The following is a 24,671-nucleotide window of genomic DNA, read 5'->3' as shown; positions in this document are numbered from 1 at the left end:
AGTAGTTTTTCCTAATATCCAACCTACATCTCTCCCTCTTCAGCTTCAGAACATTACTCCTTGTTCTACCATCTCACAGCCCTGAACAGTTTCTCGCCCTCCTCTTTAGCGCTCCCCTTCAGGAAGTTGAAGGCAGCTGTTAAATCACCCCTCAGTCTTCTCTTCTGTAAGCTAAACAAGCCCAAATCCCTCAGCCTCTCCTCATAGGTCTTGTGCTCTAGCCCCTTGATCATTTTTGTTGCCCTCTGCTGAACCTGCTTCAGCTCATCCACATCCTTTTTATGGGGGGGGAGCCCAAAGCTGGAGACAATATTCCAGATTTAGCCTCACCAGTGCTGAATAGAGGGGAACAACTAGATCTGCTCAAAATGCCCCTCCTAATGCACCCCCGTATGCCGTTGGCCGCCTTTGCTACAAGAGTGCACTGCTTACTCATACCCAGCCTTTCATCCACCATAACCCTTAGGTCCCTTTCCATCATACTGCTGCTGAGCCAGTCGGTCCCCAGCCTATAACAATGCTTGGGATTCTTTCGCCTCAGGTGCAGGACTCTACACTTCTCCTTGTTGAACCTCATCATATTTCTTTTGGCCTAGTCCTCCAATTGCTCCAGGTCACTCTGGATTTTCTCTCTACCCTCCAATGTATCTACCTCTCCCCCCACCCCCTGTAGTTTTGTGTCATCTGCAAACTTGCTGAGGGTGCAATCCAGTTCCTCATCCAGGTCACTAATACAGATGTTGAACAACACCGGCCCCAGAACCGAGCCTTGCGGCACTCTGCTTGAAACCGACTGCCATCCGGATATTGAGCCATTGACCACTACCTGTTGGGCCTGATCGTCAAGCCAGCTTTCTATCCATCTTATAGTCCAATGATCCAGTCCATATTTCCTTAACTTACAGGCAAGAATGTTGAGGGAGACAGTATCAAAAGCTTTGCTGACGTCAAGGTATATCACATCCACTGACATCCCCATGTCTGCAGAGCCTGTTACCTTGTTATAGAAGCTAATCAGATTGGACTTGCCCCTGGTGAATCCATGTTTGCTACTTTTGATCACTTCCCCTCTTCCAAGTGCTCCAAAATGGATTCCTTGAGGATCCCCTCCATTACTTTTTCAAGGGCTTGTGGTAAGGCTGACTGGTTTATATTCCCTGGATTGTCCTTTCCTTTTTTCAAGATTGGCACTACATTTGCCTTTTTCTAGTCATCCGGTATCTCCCCCAATCTCCAAGAGTCTTCAAAGATAATGGCCAAAGGTTCAGCAATGACCTCTGCCAATTCCCTCAGTACCCTCGGGTGCATTAAATCCAGACCCATGGATTTGTGTACATCTAGTTTTTCTAGATAGCTCAACTTGTTCCTTCCCCCCAAAAAGCTGCTCTCCACCTTCCCATACTGCATTGTCTAGGACTGTTGTGTGTGATTTGACTTTGTCTGTGAAGACTTGAGGCAAAAAAAGCATTGAGTACTTGAGCTTTTCCTACCTCATCTGTCACCAGGTTACCTGTCATCCAGTAATGGCCCTACACCTTCTCTGATAACCCTCTTATTATTCACATGCCTGTAGAAACCCTTCTTGTTGTTCCTCACATCCCTTGCCAGCTGCAGTTCCAATTGTGCTTTTGCTTTCCTGATTAGTGCCCGGCATTCTCCAGCCGTATGTTTATACTCCTCCTTAGTCAACTGTCCATGTTTCCATTTCTTGTATGCATCTTTTTTGAATAGTAACAGAGAAGGATTTCCCTGTTAAGCCAAGCTGGTTGCCTACCATGTTTGCATTTCTTACTATGCAATGGGATGGTTTGTTCCTGTGCCTTCAGTAAGACTTTAAAATACTGCCAGTTCCCTTGAACTCTTTTCCCCTTCATCTTCATTTCCCAAGGGATCCTGCTGGTAAGCTCTCTCAGGGAGTCAGTCTGCTCTTCTGAAATCAAGGGTCTGTATGTTACTGCTCACCCTTCTTCCTTTCGTCCAGATCCTGAAATCTATGATCTCATGGTCGCTGCATCCCAGGTTTCCACCCACTTCTTTCTCCTACTCGTTCTTCCCTGTTTGAGCAGTAGGTCGTTTTGCAGAGCCCCGGTTGGTTCCTTCAGCACTTGTACCAAGAAGTTATCCCCAACATTCTCCAAAAACTTCCTGGATTGTCTGTGTGCTGCTGTATTGGTCTCCCAACAAATGTCCGGATGATTGAAGTCTCCCATGAGAACCAGGCCCTGTGATTTGGAAGTTTCACTTAGCTGTCTGAAGAAAGCCTCATCTACCTTGTCTCCCTGATGTGGTGGTCTATAGCAGACACCAACTACACAATCACCTCTTATTTCCGCTTCTAATCTTAACTCAAAGACACTCAACTGGATTTTCTCCCTCCTTGTACTGGAGCTCTGAGCAATCATACTGCTCCCTCACATAGAGCGCAACTCCTCCTCCTTTTCTCCCCTCTGTCCTTCCTGAACAGTTTATAACCTTCCATGACCCTGCTCCAGTTATGTGAATCATCCTACCAAGTCTCCATTATTCCAACCACCTCGTACTACTTTGAGTGTGCCAGGGCCTCTAATTGTTCCTGTTTGTTCCCTAGCCGCCTGGCATTTGTGTGCAAGCATCTTGGAGAAGTGGCTGATTGGCCCACTTTCTCCTCTTCACCCAGGAAACCCACTTGATTGATACTACCTCCTTCCTCAGTTACCTCAGGGCTTGTGTCACCATCTCCTGAGGAACCCAGTTTAAAGCCCTCCTCACTAGGTTGGCAGGACTACCTGCAAAGATGCTTTTTCCTCTCTGGGCAGCAATCCCCGCTCACGAAAGAGACTCCCCTGGTCAAAAAAACCAAATCCTTCCCTGCTATGCCACCTCCCCGACCACACATTTACCTCTCTGATTTGACAATCCCTACAGGGACCCCTTCCTTCCACTTGTGTTCCGTAATCCGCCATAATCTCTTCAAAGTTGCTCTTAGCTGTATCAGTGGTTCCTACATGGAGAATTTATCAGTGCTCTCTTTACAACAGCCTTTTCTGGAAAGACTTCTAGACTACAACTCCCCTCTGTTTTCTCTTCCCCAGGTGAGTTAGGCAAGTGCTGTTGTGGGGGGTCTCCACTTCAGGTGTTGATGGGCTGTCAGTGAAGGGGCACAAGCTTTAAGGTCTGTCTGAGTGGCCCATGTGGACAGACCCCATCTCCTGCACTCAAGTTAATGGCTGTTGTTCACCCTGTTCCACCCCCATAAAAAATCTAATGGTTCTCATAGGGACTTTCCTTTGTCCCGTGACTACAGTAACGCTACAGCCCCTCTCTCCACCCAACTGCCACGCTGCTGTGCTGCTGCAGTATGCCTGACTCACCCCCACAAGCCCCGCTACCTCCTAGCTGTCAATTTCCCCCACTGTGCCCAGTGTTTTGGTGAGGGGGCCACAACAACAGTGCCTGCACTGTTCCAACCTCAAAGCACGCACAAGCAAGGCAGCAGCCTTGCATCTGAAACGTTTGATGGAGAAATCTCAGCAAAACCCGGCCCCCAGCGATCTGAGCAGCCTTAGGGGAGTGTGGGGCCCCACAGGGGTGGGCGCAGGGGGCTGTGCAGTCCTACAGCAGGCCGGCGGGAGGAGAGGCCGGAGCTGCGCTGGGGAGAGGTACCCAAGCCCGTGCCCCACGTCTCGCCGAAGGACCCGACCCTCGCCCCTGGGGCTCGCTCAGGTGGCAGACCCCTCCCCGACTACAACTCCCAGGCGCCCTTGCGGGTGGCGGAGGCTCCCATTGGCTGGCGGCGCCTCCTTTGCCCCCACGTGACGCTACATTTGGCTCCCGTCCCGGGCGGACACGTGAGAGCCGCGATGGAGCCGGGGCGGCGGGGCTCGCTGGCGCTGCTCACGGACCTCTACCAGTTCACCATGGCCTATGGCTACTGGCGGGCCGGGCGGCAGCGGGAGCCGGCCGAGTTCGAGCTCTTCTTCCGCCGCTGCCCCTTCCAGGGGGGCTTCGTCGTGGGCGCGGGGCTGGGCGAGTGCCTGGCCTTCCTGCGGGGCTTCCGCCTGCGCGGCCCGGGTAGGGAGCGCGGGGGCAGTGCTGGGGCGTGAGGGGGAGCCTGAGAGGCAGGGCTAGGGGATGTGGGGGCAGGGGCTATTTCCCGGGAGCTGGGGGGTAGAGGGCATGTGGGGAGCAGGGGGCTGAGTCAGGGGGCAGTGTTATGAAGGAATATGGGTGCAGGCAGGGGCCCGGTGTGGGCAGTGCTGGGGAATGTGGGCAGGGGTCTTGGGAGGCAGAGGGCAGTGCCAGGAAGCCTGGGAGGAGTGCTAGGGAATGTGGGCACAGCAAGTGGGGGACAGGAGCAGTGCTAGAGAAGGTGGATGCAGAAGGTAGTGGTAGGGACCACTGGGGAGAGTGGGGAAGGCAGCCAGGGCTGGGGTTAATGCCGCAGAGCAGGAGGGGTTGAGCTGGTGCTAGGTTTTACAGCTTTGGGCCCCAAACAGCTTAAGGTACCAATCTATTTGGTTTTCTAATGTGGGGAACAGGGCTCTCACCCCGCAAAAAATTCCTGTTTTAGGACCCTCAGTGGACGAGCACTGCCTCTTACTACGGACCTGGGGCATGGCGAGGCAGCAGGCAGTGCCAGGGAGCATTAGGAGCAGTGGGGGAGGGGAGATAGTGCAGGAAACCCTTAGAGGCTGGACCTCAGGTCCTGGGAACAGTAGGGGCAGAGCCAGGTGGCATGCAGGCCTGGGGTCAGTGCCAAAGAGCAATGGGCTCAGGCCTGGGGACATTAGAGCAGGCACAGGGTGGGTGACTCAGGAAAATGATAGGAGCGGGGTGGCAGTGCCAGGGAATTGGTGTTAGGGGAAATGCCCAGGACAGGATTTCCCATATCTGTGGGCTGGATTACAGACTCCCTGGGCTTCCACCTGTGTGGAGTGAGCCGCTGTCAGATCTCGTGTTCCGCTCTTGCCCAAGACTGGGAGGAGGGCGTTACTAGAGATACTTTACCACGTGTCTGAGCGTTGCTTGCCCAGGCAGCGGAGGAGCATGGGGCCAGTTGTCCAGATTTCTAGGTTAAGGTCATTCTTCACTCCCTGTTGTGTCTCAGTGCCACCCTGTGAGCTGCATCTTCCCTGACCCTGAGGCCAGGTCTGCCCTGTGGCAGAGCTGTGGTGTGTAGCTTTGCTGGCATGATTGCATAGGCGGTTTTTCTGTCCGTGTCAGAACACCATCTCCCTGGGTGACAGTAACCAAGCTGGCAGAAGCAGCAAAGCTGTGTTGGTCAGGAGCATGGATTTTTCACACCCCAGAGCATCATGCCTCTAGATGCAAATGCCGTGTTCTAACCACTGGGTCCCAATCTGTCCGTCCCTTCTCCCTCTGCCTCCAAGCTATAGTGTGAGTATTTATCACAGTAGTGCCAGGCCAAGGGCTCCTTACAGAGATCTCCTAGTGAGCATGTGTCAAGTCCCTGTTTCTGTAACACCACAGCATGGTGTGGGATGAGATAAACAGGAAAAAGATGAGAGGATTAAATCTTAGCTTAGTTCCTACCCATAGCAAATTTCTCATCATCAGCATCGGGGCCGGGGGGCATGGAGTCTGCTCAATTAATAACCAATCAGCAGCTGAAGTGATAGTTTTGAGTATTTCTGTGGCTTGGGTTATCTCGCTTGTTAAATATTATCTCAGCTCGCAGCTTTCACCTCCTGGGCAACTTCCTCTCCTGCTGCTGCCCTGAATCAAGGGACTTCACAAATAAATAGCTGATTTATTTTCTTTTAGGCTTGTGAAATTTTTCCCCAAATCTTCTCCTAATTCATCTTTCCTGGCCACTCTCTCTCATCTGAACCAACACACGTTCCTCTTTGCAAAGTCACAATAAAAACAGTACTTAGAGAACAAAATTTCATTCAGGGTTCTTTCCAGTCTTTTCTGTTTTATGCCCTGTAATTCTGGCTCTGGTTTTTTAAGTTCACTGCATTTTAATTTTTTTCCACTTTAAATTCATGCTGGAGGAAACTGCCGTCGGGGCGTTTCTGTGGTTTGCAGTTACTATGCAGCTGTGACTTGGCCTAGTGTCTCCTGTACAACAACATCTCCATCCCAATGGCCTTTCTGTTCTGCCAGGAATTCATCCGGCCCTATCCCACAAGTCCCAGCTGAGCCGTTACTCTGCTGCTGTTGAGACAGAGGGTTTTCATAGGCACATGAGGCACTGTAAATGCAGTAGAGTGCTGCAACAATCTTTTAGGAGTGGGAAGAAAGTAAATGTCTTTGGCAGAAAAACCCTCTTTCCCCAGACTGGTGTGTTCCCTTGTAAGCTGAGCATTTGGGTGGCCACCCAGGAGATTCAGGGGCTGCCCATCCCATTACCAGTGTCCACTGCCCCCTGCAGCTGGCAGCATGTTTCTGTGGGTGATGCATGTGCCTTGGTGCACGTAATGATTTATCCCACCGATGGATGAAAAAAAAACTAGAGGGAACCCTGACTAGGAATGCTTCCACCAGAGTGGTCAGATTCATGTGGACAGAACCCAGGCGCTCCTGAACCTCTCTGTTCCAGTGTCACAGTACGTACCAGGGTCAGCAACCTTTCTGGGACGGAGTGCCAGAATTTGATCTTTTTGACCTCTGTGTGGTCCAGGTGCCAGTGATACTTACCAAGGTCTCTAAGGCCGTGTTTACACTCTGGTGCTATTTCGAGACACTGAGGTATCCCAGAAAAATAGCTCCGCATCTAGGAAACGTGCCTGGTATTTCGGCATCCCTCCACCCCTTGTGAGAGGGGAAAGGGATGCCTCGGAAGAGTGAATTGTGCATCTTATTTGGAGTTCAGGGCAGTGTAGATCTAGCCGAACTGCCCTGCTGCTGGTGAGAGGCTGGGAAGGGAGCCAGGTTGAGCAAAGACAGCTGGGCTCATCTGGAGCACGCATGTGGTGCTCATACGGGCGAGAGGAAGTCTCTTGAGTAGGCTGTGCTGTAGGGGGCCCACTCAAGGAGCACCGCCACGGGACAGGGAGCCCCTCTGCTGCTGCCCTGGGAAGGGAGGAGTGTGGCTTCAGAGTTTCCCGCTCAGCCTGAGCGCTGATTTTATGCCGAAAACTGCCACTCCCAACACAGAATTGGAGCCAAGTCCCTCAGCACCAAAACTGCGCTTGACTGCTTCACGCAGACAGTGGAGGAGAGGTGAGCTAGCCAGGCAAGCGACCAGAGCACATGGGGCTTCACCCAGGATTGGTCCATCCTGACCCCCTGCCCACCTCTCCCCCAGGGCCATCCCTACACAGATGCAGAATACGCAGCTGTGGAAGATGCTCCAAAATTTGGGGGCAGCTCCTAGACAGCAGGTAAGAGCATCCTGACCTGCTTCTACCTGCTGTCCTGGTGGTTCCCCCCTGGCTGCAGGCTGCTTGAGGCAGACACCCTGCTCTCTGGGAGTCAGAGCCACCAAACCTCTGCAGCAAATTTAATCCCCTCCTGGCTGGGCACGACCAAGTGAGGTGCCGTGGGGAGGGGTTGGAGGGAACATGGAGGGCACAGAGCTGGGGTGGGAGCCAGTCCCACCTGGGTTGCTCAGAGAAACCCCAGCCCTGTGCTTGACCTCTGAGGATGCTCCACTCCATGTGGGTCGGCCGCTGCAAATTACTGCAATGGTCCACGCAGGAGCTTGAGAAGTGGGCTGGATACAGGTCAGCTGCCAAAAGCTTGTACCACAGGGCCAACACCAGTTGTGGGCCACACAGCAGCATCTTCCCCGTGCCAGCAGCATAGCTCCCCCATGCCCCCGCCAGCATAGTGCCCAGTGCTGTTACCCCTTCAATGACCGTTTGCCACTGGTGCATTGTCTCCTCCTTAGCCAGGGCACTATTTCAAATGTCGGGGGTGGGGGGGAACGGACTTTGCCCATGATCCCAGGAACTGCTGGGTATTGAGGATGTGAGTGACGTATGAATAAATTTGAATATTGATTAGGCCAAGTCAATCACACCAGAGCAATGGACTGGACTAAAACTGAGTCCTTACCAATGCTCCCAGGATTTTACCCCTCGACCCTGCTCGCCATCTACGGTGGGTCTAATCGCAACGGGGTTTTAGGGTGTGTGAACTGCGCTGCTGCAGTGTGTTTACCCAAGGAAGAAAATACAAACAAGATGTCAGGTTCAAACAGGGAGACAGGGTTTATTTTAGAACTCAAAAGTATGAATTTTGGTAAGCTAAGTTGCACAAAAGATGTAAGCCCTTGTTTTTGTGGAATAGGCACAGGATTTGAATACTATGGCTTATAGCCTTAAACAATAGGTAACTGCTGTAACAGCACTGCTATCTAATCCCTCAGCTACTTACTGTGCTTCTGGGACAGACCGTGCAGCCTTCGATGCGTGCTGTAAAATGGAAAGATTAGCTTCAGAGCTGAATTGTATTTATTTATTTATCCCTGGATCTTCCTGAGGTTCACCAGGTTGCTCAACCCTTGGCCGACTACCGCGGGGAGCAGATCTTACTTAGAAAAAAGAATTTGCCTGCGCTAAGCTAGGTCAATTCTCTAGTTAAATGGGTTGCCCTGCTGGCCAAGCAGGGGAGAGCCCAGTATATGCGGGGTTTCCTTCTGAGAGGTTTTCCCCTTAGTTAAGTGGAGGGGTTTTCCTAGTTAAAGGTTATTCCCTCAAAAAATGGTACTGTCTATTTTGACCACCTTGTTATGGTAGCCCTTTATTGCACACCTGCATTACCCTTGAAGGGTTACTAAGGACACCAGGGTTTTCCCTTTATAGGGTTATCCCTGACCGCTCTACCCTCCTAAATAGGGGGGAGCTTATAGCTCTGGATTATAACAAAGCAGTTTACCTAACTACCCTCCTGTGTGCATGCAATAGTTTTAAGCTAGACCAATAGCATTGGCCACCTGTGCCTTTACAGAAAGACAAGGAATACAAAATATAAGGCGCAGATTATGGACTTGGGGAAGTCCCAATCCACCCTCTATTACAAAGCTATATAAAAACATTAACTGCTCACCTAATTATTTTAACCCTAAACCCAGACCATAAATACCTCCTTATTCCTGCTCTGTGATCCAGGCACTGGGCCTGTAGTTCTCTTCGAGCTAAGAAGTTATGACCCTCACGGCGCGCTTGTACGGCAGCCGCGTCAGGTCAGATAGTAAAGGAGGGAGGAAAAGAGAACCAGGAGGAAAAACCGGCTTGGTTAACAAAAACCTCCTGTGTTTTTAGGAACGACCGTGATATTTCAGACACCGGCCTGACCTAAGGTCGGTGACTAGAAGGGCAGGGTCGCTGCTGCGGTTTCCCCGTGCAGGGCACCGTTGTTGGTGCGGTCTGCCAGGCAAACCCTCCGGATAAAAGAACCGGAGCCTTACTAGTGATTTAGCTCTATGGAGACTGGAGCTCTTCTGGTCTTCAGGCTGGAGCTCTTCTGTTCTTCGATGGCCCACGGCGGCTAGAGAGCGATGACTGACACGCAGGTCAGCTTCGGCTCTTCTGCCAGCGATGTTCGGCTACAGGCTCAGTCCAGCTCTTAGCTCAGTCCTTCTTCGTAGTCTTCTTTCTTCTTCTGCTCTCCTCCGAGGTCTGGTCCGGAATGCCCCAAGCAGGGCACCGTTGTTTGGGCGGTGCGGTCTGCCAGGCAAACCCTCCGGATAAAAGAACCGGAGCCTTACTAGTGATTTAGCTCTATGGAGACTGGAGCTCTTCTGGTCTTCGACGGCCCACGGCGGCTAGAGAGCGATGACTGACACGCAGGTCACCTTCGGCTCTTCTGCCAGCGATGTTCGGCTACAGGCTCAGTCCTTCTTTGTCGTCTTCTTTCTTCTTCCGCTCTCCTCCGAGGTCTGGTCCGGAATGCCCCAAGCAGGGCACCGTTGTTTGGGCGGTGCGGTCTGCCAGGCAAACCCTCTGGATAAAAGAACCAGAGCCTTACTAGTGATTTAGCTCTATGGAGACTGGAGCTCTTCTGGTCTTCAGGCTGGAGCTCTTCTGTTCTTCGACGGCCCACGGCGGCTAGAGAGCGATGACTGACACGCAGGTCAGCTTCGGCTCTTCTGCCAGCGATGTTCGGCTACAGGCTCAGTCCTTCTTTGTCGTCTTCTTTCTTCTTCCGCTCTCCTCCGAGGTCTGGTCCGGAATGCCCCAAGCAGGGCACCGTTGTTTGGGCGGTGCGGTCTGCCAGGCAAACCCTCTGGATAAAAGAACCAGAGCCTTACTAGTGATTTAGCTCTATGGAGACTGGAGCTCTTCTGGTCTTCAGGCTGGAGCTCTTCTGTTCTTCGACGGCCCACGGCGGCTAGAGAGCGATGACTGACACGCAGGTCAGCTTCGGCTCTTCTGCCAGCGATGTTCGGCTACAGGCTCAGTCCTTCTTTGTAGTCTTCTTTCTTCTTCCGCTCTCCTCCGAGGTCTGGTCCGGAATGCCCCAAGCAGGGCTGCTCTCCTGAATATATGCAGCCTGGGTGGACCTGTTTGACAACCTGCCTGCTAGGTCCTCCTCAGTGCCACAATGTATCAAAGGGGCATTTGACTATTACATATGTATGAGGATTCTAAAGTAACCAATCAGTTTGAGACTTTTCAAACCATAACTTCATACATATTCATAGCCCGCCGAATATTAATTGCAACTGTCATTTTCTAACTGTCATTCTCCGGCGGCCATTTTGTGTTTCTAAAACTCCATTTTAACAGTGAATATGGTTTTCAATTTATCTAATTTTGATGTGGTTTGTGAGGGAAATATGTCACCACTGCTGGTAAAGCAGATTATAAGTTTAAAATGCTTAGCTTAAGAGCTATTTGGTCAGGATGCAGGGCAACCATACAGACACCACAGCTCATGGACAGGGACATATAAATCACCTCAGGAGGGGATTTTTCTACATGCCCCCGTGGCCATGGCCAGGAGCTGCATGATGACTGCCTCCACTTAGGTACTACCCATGGTGCCCCAGGTACGATCACACTGACCAGTGGACTCACTCATCCCGTACTTCCCCTGCAAGAACTCAGGAACGGGCACCAACCGTCCTGGAACCCGCAGTGGGAGACAGGTACAGTGACCCCAGCAAGCCAGTGCCACCCATCCTGGGCCACCTACGGTCCATCCTAAGCCCAAACGATGGTTTGATGTTAGAGGATATGGACACAACCGGGACCACATAACAGGACGCGCGGACACAACACTCACCCCACGTTAGGGATATTGCGCCATGCCCCCGTGACCCTGACAGAGGCGGAGCGGTTCACTCCTTACCCAATCATCCAGCCTATAAGCTAAGACTTAATAGTTAAACAACTATGTGTCAAATTAGACAACTATAGTTCCCGCACAAAGCACATTTACATTTATTCTTTAGGCTTGTTTCATTACCCTGACCTAAAGTCGGCTACACATGCTAACACAAGTTTCACAACAAGGTATATAATCAGAGTTGCTATTATAATCATAAAAAATAAAGCAATTCCCTTAAATATTTGGGTACCCACATATCCCAGTTTGTCAGTGACCCATGACCACAGGTCCCACACAGGTGGTGCCGGCAGAACATAGGCCACACGCATTATATGGTCTGCTCTCTTAAAAACCTTATTTGCATTATCTGGAATGTATACACAGCACTGTTCCAAAAACCGCAGACACCTCCCTTGTCCGCGAGGATCGTATCTAATGCTATTCGATTTTGGATCACAGCCTGACGGATCTGATGTTGTTCATCAGCTAACTCCTTGAGGGATTGCCCTGTTTCATTGGCCACAACCTCTAAGACTGACTGTAGTCTGAGGACTGCTCCACCAACTCTTGCAATACCAACTGGTGGTAATAGGGCCCAGCCTATCGTTTCCTGCATAGTTAGAGGCTTTCTGTTTTTTATATCTTGTTGTGCTTGCTCCAAATCTCTTTCGCCTAGCTAAGGGGCTCCGACCCCAAAATGTCTTTTTATGATGTTTAGGCTTAGGGATGACATCCTGAGAAAAGGATTCATCAGACACTACTTCGTCGTCCTCCTGGTCACTTGTACCGGGGACTCCATTGGTTTCAACCTCAAAATCAAAATTTATCCCTAAAGCGTAGGGAAAAGCGTTACCTATACCCCCCTGCGGTAAGGTTTTGTGGATGTGCAGGGAAGGCAACAGGTAGGCCAAATAGCAGGAACCATGCCAATATGCAGGGAGTGCCTTATATGCTTTGTCACCGCACACCCAGTAATGGCCGGTGATAGCATAGAGCGGCTGGTTGCAGCTTCCCTTACCCTGTTGAAGGTTGGATTGTAACGAAGCCGCAGCTCCTTGATAGTAACCAGAGAAAGGCCATAGGGCTCCCCCTGAAGGTGTACACTTCCAGAGCACAGAACTGTTTGTTCGTGCACAATTGTTTTTCCCCGGTCGTTTTCAGATCAGTATGACTTAACATGTGGGAAATACACGGCTCCCCAAGATTGTGGGAGTGCCATACCCTTACTTAAAATATAGGTTCCACATTTGCTTTTGCCAACAAAAACATCTTTGTGCTCTTTAAACTGCCATTTTGCGCGTGATTCAGATGTGCCGGGTACCTTAACTACCTTCCGCTCACACAAATTAGAACCATTACACACAAAACACCAAAGTCCCTGTTTTTTTCCACTACCAAATAGTCAGGACGTTTGGCTTGTACTCCTTCCCAAGTGGTCTTCCTCTGACCAATACATTTTTGTCATGTTTTGAGTGGTCAGAGGAATAGGTATCATGGGAATTCCAACTCTGCTGGTAGCAGGGAAGACACTGCATATCCAGCAGTCGGTTTTGTTTAGAGCTTTTGCCACCAAGGTTGCGGTTCTAATAAATGCATTGCTTTCCCAGTTTTGTAGTTTACCATTTACTACACAGGTCACGGCCAGTAGTAACAGCAGCATAATGCAAACCTAAAACGAGAAAAATTAACATTATTATTTCATAAAATTATGCAAGCATGAATTGTAGCCTATTCCCTTTTATTCAACCAGTTATGGTGTACCAGCATGTTTTTCGGTGGACCCAAATAATAGGTATTAGGGTATTTCCCGACCTTTTGAATAGTGTTAGCAAAAGGTTTTTCTGCTCCTTCACCGGGAAGTGTTACCCATACTTTTTGGCCTTTGGCATAGACCGGCCGCCAAGGTTCTTTTTGTTTGGGCTGTATGTCCGGCCATCTAGACACCGCCCCATTTATGTTTAACAAGGGCTGTGTCTAAATATGCATGCCAGCCCTTATAGTCTGCATTGGGGTTTAAAATTTTTAGTTGAGTTTTTAATACCCCAATTTTTCTTTCCACTACCCCATTGCTTTGCGGATGGTAAGGAGTGTGGAAATGCCACCGAGTATTCCATGCCTTCATTTGCTGTTCAACTTCTTTTGAATTGAAGGGAGGTCCACTGTCAGACTGGATCTCGGTAGGTACAGACCAATTGGCTGCACACTTAGACAAAAGCCGAATTATATCTTTGGCTGTCGACTTTTTTGTGGGAACCGCCCAAACTTGACGGGATCCCAAATCAACCACCACTAAAGCTTTTGGGAATAGCTTTGCCCCCGGCAGCGGGCCCATTAGGTCCACCTGCCAGGTGGAACCTGGTTTGAAATAAGCCGGATCTAACGCGCTAACCTGTGACCTTGGCCGATTCATTCTTTTGTTGACATTACAGGTTAAGCAGCCTCTGGCAATCTGTTGCCAGGTTTTATGGGACACATATGGGCTTCCCATCTCTCTTTTCCAGATTTCCTCGCATGTTTTTGGGCCCCAGTGACCCCATTCTTGGTGGAACCACTGCGCCACATTTAGGCAATTACCAGAGTTGTCTGCCAGACCAACTTCTGGAGCCAAACCATTCTCTTTTTGAAGATGGTGATCTAAGAATTCATGCAAAGGATTGGAGTCTGGTTTATGGGAAGGACAATGGACCAAATACCAGGGTCTTGGCTTTTGTTCGATTCTTTGAAAGATTTGGTCCCAGTGGTGAGAATAAGCAGTGGGTTTTGCCTCTTTGGACAAGACTCTAATTACGTACCCCGAGTCTATTCCTAAGACTGGAGCTTCCAGCTTGTGCTTGTTGTTAGCATGCTGGATTGCATAGAGTATTCCCTTTACTTCTGCCTCTTGAGCAGATATTTTTGATGGCTCCGTCACAATTTTCAAATAGTGACACTTAGAGCAATAAATTCCTGCTTTAGGGTAATGCTTGGTAGACCCATCGCAGAACAGCCAAGGCTCTTGGCTATCTGTTTTTATAACCAATGATTTTGCCTTGTTCTTAACAGGGATAGGAGTGTTAACCAGGGTCCAAGACATCCACGAGGAATGTGCCTCGTAAAGCAACTGTGCCCAAGTGGTGCTTTCTCCCCCAAACTCCAAGGGATACTCTGATTTTAACCACTGCAATGATTTAACCGCTGGTCCCTTTACCGTCCCATGGTAATGGTTCCAAATCCTGGCTTCTTTTAGTGCGAGGAGTACCTTCCCATATGGCCCATAGTTTAGCTGACTAGGCTGCAATTTTTTAACTACACGGCCAACAGGCTGATTTTGTTGGGCAGCTTCTATTGTTATTTGGTCAGGTGTATAATCTATAGTAATGGTTAGAGGTTTTTGCGGATCTATCCGCGCCAAAGGCTGGGGATTTTTTAGAGCCTCCAGGAGCATTTCATATGCTATTTTTTGACCTGGAGTCCATTTTATTTTGTCCCCTTTCTTTAATTTTCTTTGTAGAACGGCTAAGTTTGCAGCCATTTTTATGGGTATTAAAAACCGGTGGTAATTTAAATACCCTAGGCACCTCCTGTAACTGTTTTTTGGTTTCTGGAGGACGTGCAATCCATTCATTTCATTTTTCTTTTTCAATTTCTGTACACCAGTTGGTAGGATTTGTTTTAATCCCTAGGAAGCTAAACTCAGTTTTGGGGGCTAACTGAGACTTTTCCTCATTTATTCTCCAGCCATTTGCTTTTAGCTGGGTAATTACCTCTTGGGTAAGCTGTTTTACAGCGTGTTCCTCTTTCCCCACTATGGCAACGTCATCCACATAATACATCACCTCACAAGTTTGAGGGACAACCACCTTTTCTAGCGTTTTAGCTAGGTGTTGTGTAGCGACTGCTGGTGAGTTTTTATATCCCTGGGGAAGAACCTTCCACCGGAACATCTGCCCATTGAATCGAAAATTTAGGACACCCTGCGGGTCATGCATGGGTACCTGATAAAACATATCTTTGAGGTCCAATGTGCACCCCCCAAAGATAGTTTTTGTTGCTGATAACTTCCTCTATATGTGGTCTGTCCCACTTTACAACATAGGGTGTTTCAGCAATATGGTCATTGGCCTTACGGTAATCTATGACCATTCTATATTTTTTGTTACTAGGCTCTGAACTGGGTTTTAGAATTCCCCCAGGCGCTACTGATGTATTTGGTTTCATAGATTCTAGCTATTTTATCCTCCTTTGTTAGGTCTTTTAGGAGGGTATTTATAGCTTCTATGGCATCTTTCCCTTTGGTTGGGATTACATTAGATTTCCAATTTTGGGGATTTGTTAACTGAGGTGTGTACACATTTGATACTTTTAGAGCAGTAATCTCCACCGGGAGTGTTGACAAGATGTGCTGCAATTGAAATTCCCGGATGGAGTCCACTCCAATCAGGTTCCGGGCGCCCAATATAGCCCTTCTTGTTTCCCTCTCCCCATCTGGTAGCTTTAAAGTGACTTTTACTAACGGGGCTTCTTTTAGTTCATTTACCCCTTGTACCCACAACTTTGTGTTTGTTGTTTTATGGGTGACGTCAGGGGAAATGACATTTATTTGGGCTCCCGTGTCTATTAGAAATTGGTGGGACTGATCTGTTTCATCTAACAAAGTAATATAAGGTCTGATATCTGTCTCTTGAATATTGTTTTGCTCCACCAGGGCATTGGTTGCATCTTGCCGCTTTTTCTTACGCCCCCGGGAGCGGCACCACCCGAGGACAGTTAGGCGTTTTTTGGCGAGGCGGGGGGCTGGTCGCCTAGGTCCATTGGAGCTATACGACCACCATTCCAGACACCACCCTAACTCTATTGCCTGTTTTTCAAGTTGGGCATCAGATTTGCCCTGCATGTCGGTAAGATCCGTCCCCTTATTAAACAGGTATCTAGTGATAGCCTGCCTATACTTTGTCACAACTGATGCCTCTTCTTCCTCCCCAGACTTTTTTCCCTTTTCCTTCTCCTGTTGGGGAAATTTGGGCTTAAACCTAAACCATGGCTTTTGTTGTCTATTTTGCTCTTGTTTTGAGTACCTGGGCTTAGTGTCCACTGGGTATGCTTGTTTTTTGACATTTTTGTGGTCAGGGTTTTTAATGGGTTTATCATGGTGAAACCCGTCATGTTGGTCCCCCTGTTGGAAGGTTGCTGGCAGCTCTCCCTCTACATCGTAGAGGGCTCCTACCGGTCTCCCTTCTACTGACCGTAGCCAGATTTTTATGGTTGGGGATTTATAAGGGAACCCCAGACGCTCCTGCCTCTATGGCTAGGTTGAAAACTGGTATCGCAGAGTAGTCATAGATATAACAGAAAAAGCTGAGTCGTGGTGCCTGTTCTGTAGTGAGCCCTACCGGTCCTCCCCGCTCTGGCCTCCAGCTGGCCACTGCTACACCAGCTATGGCCCTAATTAGATCCTTGGTGGTAGTAATTGTTCCCTGAGGGAGCGAATATGCTTGCCACGTGGATCTGATTATCAGCAAGGCAAGGCTTGGAACCAGGATGGGCCAGTGCGTGTTGCGGTCTAACTCCGTGGTGGATCCCACGCCACCACGCCAGCTAGTTTCTGGCCAGATAATAGGCTTCTCGCTGATCTACCCATTCCTGACCATATTCTAATACCAGTCTCCCTAACCATACCATGATTGGCTCTTTGTCTTTTCTGCAGGTGTCGTCCATTAAGGACTTCATCTCTGCTTGTGTCCTGCTATCTGTCACTGTGCTATGAACGTTGCCTGCTACATCTGTGACACGTTTTGCCAGTGACAGGGCAAGCTTCAACTTGTTCACTAACATCTTGGGTAGGTTTCACTGTGCTGAGGGAGGATGTCTCACTCCCAGCCATACACAGAGTCTTGTCTAGTGTGGACTCCAACCTAGTAAACTTGTTAAGAGTCTCCACTAGACAATTAAGGAGGGTTCCGGCCATAACTTTTGTATCGTAGTTAATTCGGCCGAACAGACCCCTTGTCCCTGCACCTGCTAAGGCCCCTTTCCATTCATTTAAGATGGTGGTCCCCCTAGCTCCAGGCCTAAGCAGAATAGAGGTTTTTAGGATAGAATAATCTATCCTACTTTTCTTTATTATTTCTTTAATTTGTTGCAGAGTCTCTTCAGGAGTCCCTGCTTGGGGCTTCTTAGTAGATTTTACTTTTTGTGGGTCTTTATTGGGTAGAACGTTAGGTTCTGGTGGCAGCTGATCAGGCAAGCCAGCCCAGACCACGTGACCTTTTCTATTGTACTCCTTACGGTCTCACTACCCTCAAATGCAAAGGTATATTCATTTTTGTCTCCCTTTTCTTGGGCATGAAATATTAAGTGGCTCAGTTCTCTGCCTTGAACCTGACCATTCTTCCAGGGGCAACACACAGCATCTGACATCACACATCCTGTCCGTGATACCATATCGAGGATGTGAGTGACGTATGAATAAATTTGAATATTGATTAGGCCAAGTCAATCACACCAGAGCAATGGACTGGACTAAAACTGAGTCCTTACCAATGCTCCCAGGATTTTACCCCTCGACCCTGCTCGCCGTCTACGGTGGGTCTAATCACAACAGGGTTTCACGGTGTGTGAACTGCGCTGCTGCAGTGTTTACACCCAAGGAAGAAAATACAAACAAGATGTCAGGTTCAAACAGGGAGACAGGGTTTATTTTATAACTCAAAAGTATGAATTTTGGTAAGCTAAGTTGCACAAAAGATGTAAGCCCTTGTTTTTGTGGAATAGGCACAGGATTTGAATACTATGGCTTATAGCCTTAAACAATAGGTAACTACTGTAACAGCACTGCTATCTAATCCCTCAGCTACTTACTGTGCTTCTGGGACGGACCGTGCAGCCTTCGATGCGTGCTGTAAAATGGAAAGATTAACTTCAGAGCTGAATTGTATTTATTTATTTATCCCTGGATCTTCCTGAGGTTCACCAGGTTGCTCAACCCTTGGCCGACTACCGCGGGGAGCAGATCTTACTTAGAAAAAAGAATTTGCGCTAAGCTAGGTCAATTCTCTAGTTAAATGGGTTGCCCTGCTGGCCAAGCAGGGGAGAGCCCAGTATATGCGGGGTTTCCTTCTGAGAGGTTTTCCCCTTAGTTAAATGGAGGGGTTTTCCTAGTTAAAGGTTATTCCCTCAAAAAATGGTAGTCTATTTTGACCACCTTGTTATGGTAGCCCTTTATTGCACACCTGCATTACCCTTGAAGGGTTACTAAGGACACCAGGGTTTTCTCTTTATAGGGTTATCCCTGACCACTCTACCTTCCTAAATAGGGGGGAGCTTATAGCTCTGGATTATTAGAAAGCAGTTTACCTAACTACCCTCCTGTGTGCATGCAATAGTTTTAAGCTAGACCAATACCATTGGCCTCCTGTGCCTTTACAGAAAGACAAGGAATACAAAATATAAGGTGCAGATCATGGACTTGGGGAAGTCCCAATCCACCCTCTATTACAAAGCTATATAAAAACACTAACTACTCACCTAATTATTTAACCCTAAACCCAGACCATAAATACCTCCTTATTCCTGCTCTGTGATCCAGGCGCTGGGCCTGTAGTTCTCTTCGAGCTAAGAAGTTATGACCCTCACGGCGCGCTTGTACGGCAGCCGCGTCAGGTCAGATAGTAAAGGAGGGAGGAAAAGAGAACCAGGAGGAAAAACCGGCTTGGTTAACAAAAACCTCCTGTGTTTTTAGGAACAACCCTGATATTTCAGACACTGGCCTGAGCTAAAGTCGGTGACTGGAAAAGCAGGGTCGCTGCTGCAGTTTCCCCATGCAGGGCACCGTTGTTGGTGCAGTCTGCCAGGCAAACCCTCCGGATAAAAGAACCAGAGCCTTACTAGCGATTCAGCTCTATGAAGACTGGAGCTCTTCTGGTCTTCGACAGCCCACGGCGGCTAGAGAGCAATGACTGACACGCAGGTCAGCTTCAGCTCTTCTGCCAACAACGTTCAACTACAGGCTCAGTCCAGCTCTTAGCTCAGTCCTTCTCTGTAGTCTTCTTTCTTCCTCTGCTCTCCTCTGAAGTCTAGTCTGGAATGCCTCAAGCAGGGCTGCTCTCCTGAATATATACAGCCTGGGTGGACCTGTTTGACAACCTCTGCCTGCTAGGTCCTCCTCAGTGCTACAATGTATCAAAGGGGCATTTGACTATTACATATGTATGAGGATTCTAAAGTAACCAATCAGTTTGAGACTTTTCAAACCATAACTTCATACATATTCATAGCCCGCCGAATATTAATTGCAACTGTCATTCTCCGGCGGCCATTTTGTGTTTCTAAAACTCCATTTTAACACTGAATATGGTTTTCAATTTATCTAATTTTGATGTGGTTTGTGAGGGAAATATGTCACCACTGCTGGTAAAGCAGATTATAAGTTTAAAATGCTTAGCTTAAGAGCTATTTGGTCAGGATGCAGGGCAACCATACAGACACCACAGCTCATGGACAGGGACATATAAATCACCTCAGGAGGGGATTTTTCTACACTGGGCACTTACACTCCAGTTTTCTGGAAGATAATTTAGCAATTTTGCTGACAGAAGCCCTGGATCTAGTTCCTATGTGAAAGAAAAACAAATATTAGACAAGTATCAGAGGGGTCACCTCTTTAGTCTATATCTGCAAAAACAGCCAGAAGTCCTGTGGCACCTTATAGACTAACAGATATATAGGAGCATCAGCTCTCGTGGGCAAAGACCTGCTGCATCAGATCATATATGCTTATGCTTCGACAAATCTTTTAGTTTGTAAGGTGCCCCAGGACTTCTGCTTGTTTTTACAAATACTAGGCCCACTCAGCTCTGCTAACAACGTGTTCAACATCTTGTGGCAAGTCACTTAAGGGAAACTGTGAGATTTAGAATGGTGATATCCATCTTCTTACTTGGTTATTAACTCTGCACTGAGAGAGAGAACCCAGGAGTTCTAAAGGGATCTCTGTCTCAGCTCTGGGAGGGGGGGGGGGGGGGGTCTAGGGGGTTACAACAGGGGCAAATATGTCTAGGTTCTATGTAAGAACATCAGCATGACCACACTGGCTCAGACCAGAGGTCCATCTTGTCCAGCATCCTGTCTTGTGACAGTGGCCAGTGCCAGGTGCCCCAGAGGGAACAAACAGAAGAGGTAATGAGCAAGTGATTCCCAGCCTTTGACAAGCAGAGGTGAAGGACCTGCACAACGTGGTACTGGATCTCTGCCCACAAGGGCTAACAGCTGTTTGGGGACCTGTCCTCCATGAGCTTCTCTAGTTCTCTTTTGAACCTCGATGCGGCGTTCGCCTTCACAGCCTCCTCTGGCAGGGAGTTCTGCGGGTTGGCTGTGAAGAAATACTGTCTTTTGTTCGTTTGTTTTCAAATCTGCTGCCCACCCGCTTCATTGAGTGTCTCCTAGTTCTTGTATCAGAGAGGGAGCCGTGTTAGTCTGTAGCTTCAAGATCAACAAGTCTTGTGGCACCTTATGGACTAACAGCTATTTTGGAGCATGAGCTTTCATGAGCTTCAAGCGGGTCTTTGCCCACGAAAGCTCATGCTCCAAAATATCTGTTAGTCTATAAGGTGCCACAAGAATTCTTGCTGTTCTCCTAGTTCTTGTGTAATTTGACAGAGTAAATAACACTTCCTTATTAGTTTTTCCACATCATTCATGGTTTTGGAGTAGTATCTCCTCTTTAATCATCTTTTCCAGACTGGAAAGTTCCCCATCTTTTTAATCTCCCCTCATCTGGAGCGTGGTCCGTTCACCTGATAGTTTCTGTTGCCAGTCTCTGCACCTTTTCCAGACTCACTATATTTTCTGCAGTTGGGGTGATCAGTTCTGCACACAGTATTTGATGGGGGCATTTCTAGAGAGGCAATACGATATTTTCTGTCTTATCAGCTGTTCCTTGCTTCATAAGACCCAATATTCTGTCAGTTTTTTTGATTGCCACTAAACATGGAGCAGATATTTGCAGACAACTGTCCATAGCAACATCAAGATCTCTTTAGGGAGCAGTTCAGCTAGCTTTAACCCCAGCATTTTGTATGTACAGTTGGAATTATATGTTGCCATGTGCATTACTCTGCATTTATCAACACTGAATTTTGTCTAACAGAAGTGTATGAGCATAACAATAAAAGAAAGTTTTTCTTCACACAGCGCACAGTCAACCTGTGGAGCTCCTTACCAGAGGACGCTGTGAAGGCAGGACTCGAACAGAGTTTAAAAAAGAGCTCGATGTTGTTTGGAGATTAGGTCCGTAGATGGCTATTAGCAAGGGGTTAGGTATGGTGTCTAGCCTTTTGTCAAAGGCGGGAGATGGATGGCAGGAGACAAATGGCTTGATCGTTGTCTTTGGTTCACCCCCTCTGGGGCACCTGGCATTGGCTACTGGGCTAGATGGACCTTTGGTCTGACCCAGTATGGCCGTTCTTATAAGCTTTCGTGGGCAAAGACCCACTTCCTCAGATGCAGGTGCATCTGACGAAGTGGGTCTTTGCCCACGAAAGCTTATGCTGATACATTTCTGTTAGTAACAGAGAGGAAGCCGCGCTAGTCTCTACACTAGCAAAACAAAAAGCAGTCAAGTAGCACTTTAAAGACTAGCAACATAGTTTATTAAGTGAGCACTGGCTTTTATATTCAAATTTGGCACATTAACACATGGTTTAAATCACGATGGGAACTTTCTGAGTCACTGTAGGGGCTTGTCTGCATACTTGGCTCAGTCTAATTCTTGACCTTCCCCCCCACCCCCTGATTTGCTCCCCTTGATTATCTTTTTCTGATTTGTCCTCCTTGCTTACTGTTTTTGGTTCTCTGTGCCTTAAATATTGAGTCTATCCTGGTCTGAAGAAGTGGGTCTGTCCCACAGAAGCTCACCTCCTAATGAACTATTTTGCTAGTCTTTAAAGTGCTACTTGACTGCTTTTTGTTTTTATTTCTGTTAGTCTGTAAGGTGCCACAGGACCCCTCCTCATTGCTTTTGCAGATCCAGACTAACCACAGCTACACCCCTCTGATTCTTGTCTGACACCTGCTTAGCAAGATCCCTGTTAGCAGTTTACAGTCTGCCTTGGACTTAACTATACTGAATAGATGTTGTATCAGCTGCAGGTTTTGTTGGCTCACTGCTTAACCTTTATCCCAGGCTATGTATGAGTGCGTTAAATAGCTCTGGTGCTAGGACAGGCCCAGGGGATACCACTAAGTTCTATCTACCCTAGACCCCAGAGAGCCACCTTTAGACTTGAACTCACAACTCTGGGTTTAGGAAACCAATGTTCAAACCACTGAGCTATCCTGTCTCTGTCGCTGACTAGTTCTATCCTATGTTTCCCATCTTCTGAGTGAAGTACCTGACGATGCTTTTAGAATTGTCTAGTGCACTGTAACCTCCGTGGGCGCTCAGTAATGCATTTCAAAGTGGCCCTTCTCCAACAAAAGAATTTTGCTGCACGGTTATAGAGGGAGACAGCTGAACTGAAATTTATTTGCAAACTTGACACATTTAAATTAGGCCTTAATAGAGATCTCAGCTACCTTTATGCATTACAAGGGCAATTTCCCGCCCCCTTTGATATTTGCAGGAACTGCATACCTCCTTCTTAATTTGTTTCATATACCCAGCCTAGTGACAGGTGACCCCTTCCTTCCCCTGCTCCAAGCTATACTGTAAAACCCTGAGTTACTCAGGGGTTGAGTTCCTTGCAGCCTCCGTATAACCCAAATGTTGTGTAAGTCAGGAAAGGAGGACCCCTCCCTCCTCCTCAGCCATGGGGAGGGAGCCAGGCTCAGCAGCACCTGTCAGTTTCCCAGCTCCCCACCACTTGCAGGAGCTGGGAAACTGATCAGGCACTACACTACTGTGCTGCCTCCCAGCTCCCTGGGGCTCAGAGGACAAGCAGGGGGAAGCCCCACAGCTCTGGGGAGCAGCCAGCCAGGCGCAGCAGCACCTGGTCAGTTTTCCTGCTGCTTGTGGGAGCCAGGAAACTGACCAGGCACTGCTGTGCCTGGCTCCCACCTCCCAGGGGCTGAGGGGCTTCCCTCCCACCTCCCACTTCCTCCTGGCAGTGGTGTCCCCCTGGATTTCGCCAGCTGGAGAAGGCCATGGGGCTGCTCCTTTCAGCACTCTGCTGCTGGGTCCAAGTGCTGGAGCCGTGCCCCGCCTTCCCCAGGCTCCAGCCTCTCGCTTCCCCCAACTGGGGGAAGCGGATGGTTGGAGCCCAGGATTTTGACATTTGCGTTGATATGATTAACACACATGTCGAGATGGAGTAAAGTGGGGATTTACTGTCTGCTCTAATAATATGAAGAAGTGGCTCTGTCCCACGAAAGCTCATGACCTAATACCTTTGTTAGTCTTTACGGTGCTACTGGGCTGGGCTGCTTGTTGTTTGTAATGTCCCTTAGTTTATAAGGGACTATAAAGCCTTTGTTACCTTAATCACCCTGGCTGTGTTTATAAAGGAAATCCCTGAACAGCTCCTGAATTAGTTCCGTCACACTCAGGCTGCATTCAGCTAAGAGCTCTGTTTGGGGCTAAGGTGAGTGGACCCCTGGTACACAATTGGTGGGGAAAGCCCTCCACCCCCAAAATGACACCCCTGTCCTTAGCCACTCCAGGGCAATGCATGGGAGCTGCAGGGCCAGGGAGGACAAGCCCTTCTCTCACTCATAGGCCTGAGGAGCAGGGGAGGGGTGCCACTTGTCAAGGGAACAGGAGGGCTTTGGAGTCCAGGTGTGGCACCCTTCTCCGGCAGTACAGCCATGCCGTGGTCTGTGCTGCGACGGGGAGTAGGTGCCCTGACCCATCATGGGAACCAGCTGCTCTGAATGCAGGGGCAGTTCGGCTCTCCTCCGAGCTGTGAATTTTACAGCCACAGGCTGAGTAGCAGAGCCAGCGAAGGTGATTTCTTCAGAAACCTGCCAACGTGCCTTCCCGGCTCCCTATGCTCAGGGAGGGCTGGAAGCCAGGGCCTGCCGGCAGCTTGTCTCCCCAGGCACCAGAGCATCTCTTTACACCCCTACATCTATTAGACAATCTTCCCTCCAAGCTTTTCCAGCCAGGTGAGGAATTTTTTTCCACCCATGTGTGGAATAAATTTCTGTGTCACCGAGGCATGCGCGAATGTGCACCACCAATAGAAACAAAACCTAGCTGTGGGTGCTCTGCTCATCACCTGGGCGGCATTTGAATCTCACCTGAGCAGCTGCATGAGGGCCCAGCTTACAGGGAGCACAGCTGTTAGGGCAGTCCGTTGTTCTTCACCTGGAAACGCTGTTCCCCTCGCCCTGTTCATTTCCTCTCCTGGAGTCCATTGGTGTTTGACTCACTGTGCAAACGGTTTTCCCTTGTAAGGGTCAGCCAGGGAATGTGTCTCTCTCCTCCGGTGTGGTGGGACCCATCTTTAAGCATGTACCGCTGGGTGTGATGTGCC

General features: G+C 48.8%; 1 protein-coding gene and 1 long non-coding RNA gene across 14 annotated transcripts in view; one reads left to right on the top strand and one right to left on the bottom strand.

The window, feature by feature from the left end:
- Positions 1-3,839: 3,839 nt before the first annotated feature.
- LOC142009084 (nicotinate phosphoribosyltransferase-like) overlaps positions 3,840-24,671 on the top strand; it is a 37,727-nt gene continuing 16,895 nt past the window's right edge. For 9 of the 13 annotated variants that reach the window (XR_012644328.1, XR_012644326.1, XR_012644327.1 and 6 more), the window contains exon 1: positions 3,848-4,050. Coding sequence is in view for 10 of the 13 variants with exons in the window: in XM_074986571.1 (XP_074842672.1) it covers positions 3,897-4,050 (154 nt within the window). In the remaining 3 variants the exon portion in view is untranslated. Of the gene's footprint in view, positions 4,051-24,671 lie in introns of all 13 variants that reach the window. The other 4 variants (XM_074986574.1, XM_074986573.1, XM_074986569.1 and 1 more) reach the window with 1 other exon arrangement.
- Positions 8,136-19,266, bottom strand: LOC142009083 (uncharacterized). The gene is made up of 3 exons (XR_012644325.1): positions 19,087-19,266; positions 18,061-18,098; positions 8,136-12,892 (listed from the first exon to the last, which is right to left on the bottom strand). It is a non-coding gene; the product is annotated as an uncharacterized LOC142009083 (long non-coding RNA).

Source organism: Carettochelys insculpta, chromosome 2, assembly GCF_033958435.1.
Source record: "Carettochelys insculpta isolate YL-2023 chromosome 2, ASM3395843v1, whole genome shotgun sequence".
NCBI classification, from domain to species: Eukaryota; Metazoa; Chordata; order Testudines; family Carettochelyidae; genus Carettochelys; species Carettochelys insculpta.
This window is presented reverse-complemented; position numbering and strand designations above follow the sequence as displayed.